Source organism: Babylonia areolata, chromosome 20 (assembly GCF_041734735.1).
Source record: "Babylonia areolata isolate BAREFJ2019XMU chromosome 20, ASM4173473v1, whole genome shotgun sequence".
NCBI lineage: Eukaryota > Metazoa > Mollusca > Gastropoda > Neogastropoda > Buccinidae > Babylonia > Babylonia areolata.
In genome coordinates this window covers 5,380,065-5,392,630 of record NC_134895.1, presented here as the reverse complement: position 1 = coordinate 5,392,630, position 12,566 = coordinate 5,380,065, and the positions used below count along the sequence as shown (strand labels likewise).

Sequence of the window (12,566 nt, the reverse complement as noted above, 5' to 3'; positions counted from 1 at the left end):
TTCTGATTATATGTTTACTTGATTGTTGCCAACAAGAGAGTGTTGGACGGTTCTTTGATTCTTTTGTTCATGAATAAAAGTTATGTCCAGAATTGTATCATTTCACAAACTGATCACTTTTGCCGGGCAGTGTGACAGAGAACTTCCAAATGTTCTCCCTTTCTCTTTCTTTCTCCCTCCCTCCCTTCTCCCCTCTTCCCCCTTCTCTCACTCTCTGGGTCACACACACACACACACACACACACACACACACACCTGTACGCACACACGCACGCGCGCACACTAACCCCCGTCCCCCCTCCACAAACACACACACACACATGCACGCGCGCGCACACACACACGCACGCACTGGCATACGCATCGACACTCGCGCACGCACGCACACACACACACAATGAATGAAAAAAATATATGTAGGTACACACACACACACACACACACACACAAAAGAAAAAGATTACATGCAGGTACACCCCCCCCCCACACACACACACACCCCAAACACCCCACACCCACATCCACACAATGCAATGCAACTAGTAAGACGGCAAGGTAGCGGCTGAGACACACAGATTTGACTCAGTGATAGCCTGGTCGAGTCATGTGTTGACACAACGATGCGGACTGTTTGTATTATTACATGTACATAGGCCTGGTACGTTCAGTTAAAATTAAGATGGGGGATACGATTTATGCAGAAATTAGTTCGCGAGCTTAAGTTTCAAGGAGGTGACAAAGTGTGGGGGATTTATCCATATTTTTATACGCAACACAACATTTGCTTTGGGGGGAAAGGAAGGAAATGTGAAACCCAGAGAGCCTCTCTTAGGTTTGTTTAAAACATTTATATAAAATGAAATAAATTAAAATAAACGGAACTTACGAACAACTAAATACACTGAAACATATCGCAACGAAAGATAAGCTGAAGGCAAATGACTAGAATTTTAAAAAAAATACATTAAATGAAAACACACACACACACACACACACACACACACACACAGAATATAATTATTGAGCCACGCTCAGTGAACCTGTGTGCACCCACACGCGCTTGCACACTCACACAAGCGTGCAAAAACACACACACTCACACTGACACACACGCGTGCGCGCACACACACACACACACACACAATATATATATATGTATATATATATATATATATATATATATATATATATAACGCAACAAAGCACAGCACAACACAACACAGTTGAATACAAAACAAACATGCAATGCAGTCTCGATGACACCCACAGCCAACCATCAACCGCCAACAAAAATAATGGGTGTGGTCATAATTTTTTTCATTATATAGCCTGTGTACTTTCACACAGCATCGAACACAACATGGTCATATATATATATATATATTTTGTTTGTTTGTTTGTTTGTTTGTTTGTTTGTTTTTGTTTTTTTTTTGGGGGGGGTTGTTTTTGTTTTTTGTTTGTTTTGTTTTGTTTTGTTTCATTATTATAGCCTGTGTACTTTCAAACAGCATCCAACACAACAACATGGTCATAATTTTTTTCATTATATAGCCTGTGTACTTTCAAACAGCATCCAACACAACAACATGGTCATTTTTTTTTTCATTATATATAGCCTGTGTACTTTCAAACAGCATCCAACACAACAACATGGTCCAAAACAATCCGCACGTAACTAGTGTGCTGACAGTGTGACGTCAATTCACGTGCGTGCATGCGTGCGTGATTTTTTTTTTCTTCCCCCGCCGGTTATGGAAAGAAGGGAGGGTTATTATCATCATCATTAGAGGATTAATACTAGAATTATTCGTATTATCATTATTCTATCATTGTTGTTGTCGACCTTCTTCTTCTTCTTCGTCTTCGTCGTCGTTGTTTTCTTCTTCTTCTTTAAAGATGTACGTCTGATATGCCTGTATGTTCGTATGACTCATTAATACTTTCTTTTTTCTTTGGTTAATTTTTTTTTAAATTTCTTTCCCTTTGCCCCTGTAATGCGTCGCACAACAGACCCCATCCCCCACCCCCCCTATCCCCTCATACCCACCCTCCTCCGGACCCCCCTCAGCCCCCTCCAATACCACGCCCACCACCCCACACACTATAAATCCGGATGGGAGAACCACGTACACCTGATATAACAGGTAACTACTTTGAACGTAGTATAGGGGCGTAGAGGGGACACAGTGACAACACATACAGACGAGCTTCCATCCCCGAGAACAGACCTTGGAGATGGAGTAAACCAAAAAGTCCGTGGATTAATAAACACATAATGGTTTTTACACGTTGGTTCTCGCATTGCAAGTCAAGTTGTACAGCGCAATTACTGACCATGTTTTACGTGGAGAGGCGCTATATGAATAGATATATATATAACTGATGATGGTGATGACTCGACTATCTGACCGGGATCATCATCATCATCATCATCAGTAGTAGTAGTAGTAGTAGTAGTGGTGGTGGTGGTGGTGGTGATTGATGTTGTTGTAGTGTCTGCCACTGAGTAAAACCAACAGAAGATCCAGACCTATGACCTATAAAGATCATGACACAGACAACATATATATATATATATATATATATATATATATATATATATATATATATATATATATCAGTGTAGGAAGAACAGTCAACTGAAAACAACAAAAGATCAAGTTTTGCAATGCCAAATTCAGCAAAACAGTGCGATTCAAAAACCAATTCTTTGTAAAAACAACAACAGAATGAAATCAGTTGGAAGAAGTCACCAATGCCAGGACCACCGCAGCATTCAGGGCGGCCTTCTTCTTCTTCCTGTGAGGTGTCCACGGTCATCACATCAGTTGACCATTCTGACACCATAATGGGGAGGAGTGCAGCAGCGTGAACCCCCCCCCCCCCAAAAAAAAAAAAAAAACCAACCAAAAACAAAAAAACCCCACTTTCTTAGGGCCTAAAAAGGGGGTGATGGGGTGGAGGGGGTAGAAAGATGGTGGGCCTGGGGGGGGGGGGGGGGGGGGGAGCCATCATCTGTTTCAGGCATGAGGACCAGGCCTTTCCGGCTACCGAAGCGACCCCCGGGGTCGAGCCCCCGGCGACCGGCAGAGCCCTACTGAGTCCCTCGCTTGCCTTTTTCAAAGTTCCACCGATGCCAGCTGCTGTTTTCCACCACCAACAGTTTTTCTTGTTGTTGATAACATGCGCACTCCAAAGTCTGTTTTGACGATGGCCAAATTGGCCTCTGCAATGTATCAATCCTGTATCATATTAAATCGTTTTATATGTCATCGTCATCAGTCATCATCATCATATCATTCATTATTATCATTATTATTGATTATCGTTGTTGTTGCTGTTGTTGCTGTTCAGGCAAGTGTGAACAGGAAAGAACTCCCCAGCGCATACTTGTTACTACATAGTAAAACATCACTCGTTGAACCTGAAAACTTCCAACTCATCAGTGAACTGGACAGCCTGTCCGAGTCGCCGTGCGGCATCAGGCTACATAATTCAGTGCAGGCTAGTTAAGACTGATTTTTCTTCTCTTTCCCTCTCTCTCTCTCTATCTCATAGCTCTCTTTCTTCCGAACTTTTTTTCTTTCTTTAATAGTCTTAAATAGTCTTAATAGATCGGAAATTGATTTCCTGTCTATTTAGTCGCTCAGTTCCTGGATTGACTGACTGTTTTAGCTTGGCGTTTGGTGAAAAGACAAAATGCTTCAAAGAGAAGTTAACCCTCAGTGCTTGTGAAAGTCAAAGTCACAGTCACTCGCACAAACCAGTTTCTGTTTCGCTCGCCATGGCTAGAAACGAAGAAAAACAACTTGCCCGACTCAACCGATATTATCTCGAAATACAAAAGCAAGGTAGACTTTGTTTGATTGGAAACGCATACGTCTTCGTGTCTGCTGTGCCGTAATTACAGTGTTGTTGTTGCAGGTGCTGTTCTCCACTGAGTCAAATATAACTATATGACAGTGACAGTATTTTTATACCAGCAACGGACCCCACCTTCACCGGTCTGTCTTACTCTTAGCCTTGCAAACTCTATGACCTCCATTACTTCTTCATCTTCTGTTCCACCTTTCCTTCATAGAATTTAATGGTCGAATGCTGTGGACGCGCGCACACACACACACACACACACACACACACACACACACACACACACACACACACACACCTTTACAATTACATATATATGTATGTATGTATATACTTGCCATGGTGTCACAAATCTATAGATTTCCATTGTAGCATTCTGATCACACTCATCTGTCACCAACATTCAGCATGAACTGTGAATAGAAAAAAAAAAGTGAAACCTAAATAGATCTCCATGGTAGTATTCTCAACATACTCATCAACATTCAGCATGAACTGGAAAAAAATTGTTTCACACTTTAAGGGTCTTTCGTGACTGAAATGGCATTAATGATGGAGAAGCAAAACTTAAAATAAAGTCACTGAAAACATACCGTTAGACATTCAATGTAGATGTGCAAATGCTTACAAATGCCCATAGTCATAACCTGAATACAAATAGATGAATAATTGAATTCACCATGCAAAGGTATTCACAGTACTTTATCATGCATTAAGTGTCCAAGAGGGTCTGGGTTCAAGTCCTGGTATTGCTCTTTCTCTCAAGTTTGACTGGAAAATCAAACTGTTTGTTTTCAATTGATTAAGATGATAAACTGAGATCCTGTGTGCTGCACTCACTTAGCTCACTGAAAAAGAAGCCATGGCAGCATAAGTATTGTCCTCTGGCTAAACTGTGTATGCATATATATATATATATATATATATATATATGTCTATACATATGCACACAAGCCCAGATAGTCAGGACAGCAGATGCCTCCTTTGCTGCTCTGGTGGTCATAGTCTGACACGACTGACTGTGATACAAGGCCTAGCAGATGTGTTATCACATATATATATGGATTTTTCCAAACATAGAGACACCTCCTTGAGAAACTGAAACTGTCACACAAAACACCCCTCCTTATATAGGGAAACACACATACACACACACACACACACACACACACAACACCATGCACACAAACACACAAATTAATGTACACATATATGCATGTATGTGTACACATACATTGATAAGCACACAGTACTAAAAATCTATCTTTGTTTATTTATCAATATTTTTTATATATTACTTAGATATTTCCTGTTTGTTTAAAAACACCTTTCAGTCTTTAAGAGGAATGTTGACTCTTGTACACAAAGAAAGATGACGAAAGCCTTGTTTTAAACATGCTTGAATTAAGCCTGTTAATGCAGTAACATGGTTATTTCCCATCCCCATCCCCTCCTTTGAAAGTTTAATTGTTTTTACTTCTTTTCATCCAGAAGCACATGATTACACCCAGTGTGATACACTGGTAGTGGTACACTACTTTCAAAGTTTGTCAAGAGAGGAAAAAGAAAATTGAAAAACTTTTTTTTTATCCACAGAGGAGTTGAAGAAGCGTCCGCCACGACCACGACTAGTAAGTTTAACGTTATCTTCTTTTCCATTTATTAGATTACTGGTGTGATATTTTCATCACCTTGGCAATTAATGATTACTGTTGGAAGATGATTTGTAACTTCTTTAGCTTTCTGTCATGTGTTCAGTATATTTGTGTTATGAACATGCATTGTTGTGATCATGCTGTAAATATTATTCATATTATACTGAGTCTATGTGTGTGATTGTGATGCCTGTGTAATCTGTGTGTTCATATTTTGTGTGTGTGTGTGTGTGTGTGTGTGTGTGTGTGTGTGTGTGTGTGCATTTGTGTTTGCGTGAGATTCTGTTCATGATATTGTATTTGATTGACTAAGTAATCAGTTGAAAGATGAGTCGGTCATCAGTTTTTATCATGGGTGAGCCATTTTGTGACTGGTGTGTGTGTGTGTGTGTGTGTGTGTGTGTGTCCAGGACACTCTGAACACCCCGAGAGACTTACGGAAATGGCTGCCTACCATCACACGTGACATTGAGTTTTATGTCAAGGTAAGAGAAAGTTGTTTTTTCTCGCATAAATTTTGATAGATAATCATAATGTGCTTGATTACTTTGTGCCCATGTTTGCCTCTGTCATGTAGGGCAGCAAGATACTGAGCAGTGCTGTGGAAAAGAAAGAGAACAATTCTTTTCTTCTTCTGTCTCCTTCAACTCTGGGGAGAATTATTGGGGTATTGCACTGAAGAACTGTTCACCAGATTCCTCCAGGTCGGGTGATTGTGTGTCACAGTCTGGGTCTCTGCAAATGGTTTCCCTGTCCATTATGCAGTGTCGTCAGTTCTTGTTTCTTCTGTCTTCCCCTCTGTCTCCCTCCCGCACTTCACTTTTGACTTGTCAAATTTTTAACAATTTGAAATTGTCATTTTGAAGAATGTTTCCTTACTCAGAATCAAGATTGAATTGAATGATTTTTTTTCCAAATTACAATAATAGTAGAGGGACTGCAAATTTGTAATTTGGATATTAATTGAAATAAAAAATCATCATGTATCATGACAAGATGCAGAAGAAAAGAGACGAGGACTTGGTGAAGAGTGTGTTCATGGATTGCATTGCAGAAAAAAACACCACCAAAAGTTTTGTCCCTTTATATTGAGACTCCAGTTTTCTTCACTGTCACACTATTTTTTGTTCACAGTTCTTTTCACGTTGTCTCCTTCCAGCTGAGAGATAGTGGCAGCTGGTGAGGATTACCTGACAGACACTGCAAGAGACTGGTTTATTTCTGTGTGTCTATGTGTTTGTTAGAGTGTGGAAATGATGTAATTTCATAAGTTCTGTCTTTTTTTTTCCATATATTCTTTTTTGTTACTTTTCTTGACCATCATCATGAGCAGTATGATTTTCTATGGCTGTCTGACAAATGGAATATTTTTCTCTCGTTCCAAACTCAGTCCTCACCCCTTTCTCCCATCCACCAATGTTACAGCAAAAGACATGGCATCAAAACCAAAGCTTTAATTTTTTTCTCACTTTTTTGTGTGTTTTGTTTTCGATTTGTTTTTTGTTGTTGTTTTTTTTGTTTTGTTTTGCTTGTTGCTGCTCATGCATTTCAAAGATTTCAGTTTCATGTTTGTTTGCAACGTGCAGCAAATGGAGGTGACCTGCTACACCGACAGAAAGATCGAGGAGTTTCAGGATCGAATCCGGCAGCTAAGGGGAGAGTACCGGGCCTATCTGCAAAAGCTGCGGGTGTTGGAGCCGGAGCTGAATGCAGCCTCCTGGGCAGACCGACCATACACTAATCGCAAACGGTGCGCCACCAGTGACACAATGCAAGGTGTGGTGTGTGTTTGTCAGTCATTGTTTGACAGCTGTGGTGTGTGAATGAAACATCATTTTTTGTATGTAAAGGAAGAAGAAGAGTAGAAAGCATTGTAGATAACAGCAGAAGGTATGATTGCTGGTGCAGGTATTTAAAAGGAAAACTAAAAGACTAGTTCAGTGAAAAGTTAAACAAACTGGAGAGTTATGAAATAACTGTTTCAGTATAATATTAAGGAATCAAAGCGTAAAAGTGTGTGTTTAGATTTTTAGTGTGACGAGTCTATTGGAGACCAGCTTTGACACCAGTTTACCAGCTTGAATTGAACAGCAGATTTGCAGGAGATCTATTTCAACTTAAGAATATATAAAGCATTGCTCCATTTGACCTTGATATGACATTAACAGTGAACACCTGATTACACCCTTAACCTGGCCATTGAGAAGAACTGAGGCAGATAAGACCCACAAAGGACGGGCGCAATAGCCGAATGGTTAAAGCGTTGGACTTTCAATCTGAAGGTCCCGGGTTCGAATCACGGTGACGGCACCTGATGGGTAAAGGGTGGAGATTTTTACGATCTCCCAGGTCAACATATGTGCAGACCTGCCAGTGCCTGAACCCCCTTCGTGTGTATACACAAGCAGAAGATCAAGTACGCACGTTAAAGATCCTGTAATCCATGTCAGCGTTTGGTGGGTTATGGAAACAAGAACATACCCAGTATGCACACCCCCGAAAGCGGAGTATGGCTGCCTACATGGCGGGTTAAAAACAGTCATACACGTAAAAGCCCACTCGCGTATATACGAGTGAACGTGGGAGTTGCAGCCCACGAACGCAGAAGAAGAAGAAGAAGAAGAAGAAGACCCACAATGGCAGTAGAAAAGTTTCTTCAGTATTGAATGTTGGAGAAGGTGAACACTGGGGTGAAAGGGGAAGAGGTGAGGGAGGGAAACTAATGCTGTTCAATGTGGAGAAGACCATCATCGCATTGTGTTTTCCGTTCACTGATGTGTCTGCTGTTGCTCTGTGTCTGATGCTGCTGCTTCCTTTCAGGGAACAAAATGAAGAAGGAGAATTGATAAAGAGAGAGAGAGCGATAGAGAGAGAATGTTGAATCATACAGTATACAGCTTTGTGATTTATTTGGTAACAGTGGTATCATCATGACCATTGAAAACCATTCAGGACAGTCGGCTCCAGAGACAGTGGATGCTTACTGCTCACTGCCCCCGTTACCCTCCAGGGTCCTTCTTTGTTCAAGGGCTGCAACTCCCACGTTCACTCGTACATGAGTGGGCTTTTATCTGTATGACTGTTTTTACCCCGCCATGTAGGCAGCCATACTCCGTTTTCAGGGGTGTGCATGCTGGGTATGTTCTTGTTTCCATAACCCACTGAACGCTGACATGGATTACAGGATCTTTAACGTGCATATTTTATCTTCTGCTTGCATTTACAAACGAAGGGGGTTCAGGCACTAGCAGGTCTGCACATAAGTTAACCTGGGAGATCAGAAAGATCTCCACCCTTTACCCACCAGGCGCCGTTACCGAGATTCGAACTCGGAACCCTCAGATTGAAAGTCCAACGCTTTAACCACTCGGTTATTGCGCCCGCCCCTCAAGGGTCCAAGGGCACTCCATTGCAGTGCATTGCACCACAAGCCTCCATCTCATAGCTGTGTGTCAGAGTCTGGCTATGAGCAAAGCTCTTTCCAACCCATCCCATAGTGATAAAGTACAGTTGTACATTGCCCCTTCTAAGAGCTCAGGGCCCTTTACAGGAAAGAAAAAGTTTTGCAATTAATACCAATTACATGAAGCACTCATGATCGCTCTCTCTCTCTTCCCCCACCCCCCATCTCTCATACCTCATACAGACCGAGCTGGCAGGCACAGGGCAGTGTTGTTGAAGAAGTAAGAAACAGAGTGCTTGCAGTTAGATTTTGAAAAGAGAGCAGAAGGCAGAGACAGTCAGCTGAAGGGATATGATGTAGAGGGTTCTTCCAGATATGAGGAGCAGCTAAAAGGAAGAAGCATTCACTATAGGTTCTTGTACTGACATGAGGAACTTTAAAAAGGTGACAGTCTGACTAGAGGTAATTTGCTGCCTGTTGGTCGTCGGCACCATCCAACACTCCCTCTGTTCAAATCCAAGCTAAAAAAACTTATCTGTTCTCTGAGGTGCTTTTGAGATGTCTTTTTTTTCTTTTTTTTTTTTTTTTTTTTTACTCCACTGTTAATTTGTGTTTGTATTGGGCTGTTTTCTGCTGTTGGTGTGTGTATGTATGGTAGAGTGCGGTTAGTCATTTTCGGGCATGGTTGCGTGTGAATGGGTGATCACCAGTGTATTGTGTGTGACTGAAAGAAATACGCTATACAAACGGCATTCATTATTTAGTAGTAGGAGGAGGAGTTTTGGTGGTGGTGATAGTAGTAGTATTTGTGGCAGTGGCAGTAGTAGAAGCAGCAGCAGCAGTGGTGGTGGTGGTAGTAGTAGTAGTGGTAGTAGTAGTAGTGGCAGCAGAGGTAGTGGTAATGTTATCTGTCCACAGAAGAGAGAGAGAGTTAGCCATGTGAAATTTGGACAAGCTGAGCAAACCGATAGGCCTAGTTTGCATCAGTTTGACATGGCACAGTATATGACACCAAAAGTAACATTACCTGTCCACAGAAGACAGAGATGTCAGCAGAGAGCCCAAGGCCACACCCACCACCTCACAAGGCAGCGACGGCCGACCCTTAACGCAGTGTGTGCCCATCCCCACCCCTGTCCTGCAGCACATGCCCTCCACGCCCCTCCACCCCTTCACCCTACAGAGCCCCGCCCCCGTCGTGTGGAACGTCAACCCAGACACTGAGGACCTGCCCCTGCAGTTTGGCCCTGCGTCCATGACCCTCGCTGTCTGCCCTGCTGACCATGATGGCGCTGGCAGTTCTGTCAGTGACGTCAGTCACTGGCCTCAAGGGAAACGGGAGTGTGGACGGTCTGCCTCTTCACAGACCCCCACTAACACTGCATGTGGTAACAAAGAGTGTGAGGGTTCAGGCAGTGGGAAGTTGGATTCAGGACCAGAAAAGGAAGATCGGTTTGCTTTGTCCGGTTCATCAGGTGACGGTTCAGGCACTGGACACTTGAGTTCAGGATGTGAAAAGGACGACTGGTTTGCTTCTCCCAGATGTCCAGGTGTAGCAGAGCATGTTGGTTCAGACAGCAAGGAGAGTGACAGTGCAGGCACTGTGGCCTGCACCAATGGACTGTCACCTGGTTCATCCACTACGTTGCCCCTCTCACCCTGTGCCTGTACACACAGCTCACTGCCGGACATTACTTCTGTAGCAGCGGAACACAGCCGTGGTGAAGTGACTCTGGGTCAGAACAGGGACTCTGTCAGTGTCACAAAGAGTGACGACAAAAAATCTAGCACAATGGATTCAGACAGCGTTCAGAAGCTCACTTCTGTGAACCCTTTGAAGTTAGATTATTCAGATTCCTCAGATGAGGATGTATGAGGAACTGGAGAACAAACACCACTATGTTAGGTATTGTTTGTTGCTCTAGGTTTCTCTGATTTGGGATGCATATGGACGGAAGGTTATTCACTCAGAATCATAACTTTGAAGTTGAACTGACCTGTAAAGTTGTCTTTGAGTGGTTTCACACCACCTTGCTCAGCAAAACTAAACACAGACTGTGTGAACTGAGTTCACTACTGTACTAATGCTGCCTGGCGACAGGCGTCCAAACGTGGTGTTGCCACAGACTGTCCTGCATTGGGAGGAGTCCAGGTCTGTGTGTCAGTCTCCAGGAACTGTTGGTTTACACCTGTGTTAACTCAATCTACGCCAGGTACGTGTTAACTCATACCATAGTTACTTCCTCTGTGGACCTGGTACGAGTATTCTAATTTCGCTTATTCTTGCTTGGTACAGTTGGCATTCTAGACTGAGCTGTTTATGGATTCTGTAAGCATTAAAACGAAGCTTTGTTTGACCGATTAAATCAACAATTCTCCATCAATTTTGCAGTTTTAGTGAACCACCCTGCTTTTACTGCAGTGGCCTCAGGCAGTGGTGGTCCCGGGGAGTTGTAGCAGGCATGTATCTGTGGGGTAGAATGAGTCAATGCAGTGAACACCTGTGATGAAGAAAGGCAGGGACTTTGCTGGAACATTATTCATAGTGACCCATCTGACACGCCACACCTGTGCTGGAGGACTGGAACATTATTCATAGTGACCCATCTGACACGCCACACCTGTGCTGGAGGACTGGAACATTATTCATAGTGACCCATCTGACACGCCACACCTGTGCTGGAGGACTGGAACATTATTCATAGTGACCCATCTGACACGCCACACCTGTGCTGGAGGACTGGAACATTATTCATAGTGACCCATCTGACACGCCACACCTGTGCTGGAGGACTGGAACATTATTCATAGTGACCCATCTGACACGCCACACCTGTGCTGGAGGACTGGAACATTATTCATAGTGACCCATCTGACACGCCACACCTGTGCTGGAGGACTGGAACATTATTCATAGTGACCCATCTGACATGCCACACCTGTGCAGGAGGACTGGAACATTATTCATAGTGACCCATCTGACACGCCACACCTGTGCTGGAGGACTGGAACATTATTCATAGTGACCCATCTGACACGCCACACCTGTGCTGGAGGACTGGAACATTATTCATAGTGACCCATCTGACACGCCACACCTGTGCAGGAGGACTGGAACATTATTCATAGTGACCCATCTGACACGCCACACCTGTGCTGGAGGACTGGAACATTATTCATAGTGACCCATCTGACACGCCACACCTGTGCTGGAGGACTGGAACATTATTCATAGTGACCCATCTGACATGCCACACCTGTGCAGGAGGACTGGAACATTATTCATAGTGACCCATCTGACACGCCACACCTGTGCTGGAGGACTGGAACATTATTCATAGTGACCCATCTGACATGCCACACCTGTGCTGGAGGACTGGAACATTATTCATAGTGACCCATCTGACACGCCACACCTGTGCTGGAGGACTGGAACATTATTCATAGTGACCCATCTGACATGCCACACCTGTGCTGGAGGACTGGAACATTATTCATAGTGACCCATCTGACACGCCACACCTGTGCTGGAGGACTGGAACATTATTCATAGTGACCCATCTGACACGCCACACCTGTGCTGGAGGACTGGAACATTATTCATAGCGACCCATCTGACATGCCACACCTGTGCTGGA

At 43.3% G+C, this 12,566-nt stretch overlaps 1 protein-coding gene across 1 annotated transcript; it reads left to right on the top strand.

The window, feature by feature from the left end:
- Positions 1–3,726: 3,726 nt before the first annotated feature.
- Positions 3,727–11,870, top strand: LOC143294788 (uncharacterized). Its single transcript, XM_076606265.1, has 5 exons — positions 3,727–3,851; positions 5,467–5,501; positions 5,936–6,010; positions 7,112–7,301; positions 9,966–11,870. Exons 1-5 carry the CDS (start codon positions 3,785–3,787, stop codon positions 10,802–10,804), a joined length of 1,206 nt encoding a protein of 401 aa, XP_076462380.1. The 5' UTR covers positions 3,727–3,784; the 3' UTR covers positions 10,805–11,870.
- Positions 11,871–12,566: the final 696 nt, after the last annotated feature.

What these genes read in the sequence shown, in the direction of transcription:
- LOC143294788 (XM_076606265.1), top strand. Translation starts at nt 3,785, where the DNA reads ATGGCTAGAAACGAAGAAAAACAACTTGCCCGACTCAACCGATATTAT. An exon ending in TCTCGAAATACAAAAGCAAG is followed by an intron (nt 3,852 to 5,466) that starts GTAGACTTTGTT and finishes TTTTATCCACAG; the next exon opens with AGGAGTTGAAGAAGCGTCCG. An exon ending in CACCAGTGACACAATGCAAG is followed by an intron (nt 7,302 to 9,965) that starts GTGTGGTGTGTG and finishes ACCTGTCCACAG; the next exon opens with AAGACAGAGATGTCAGCAGA.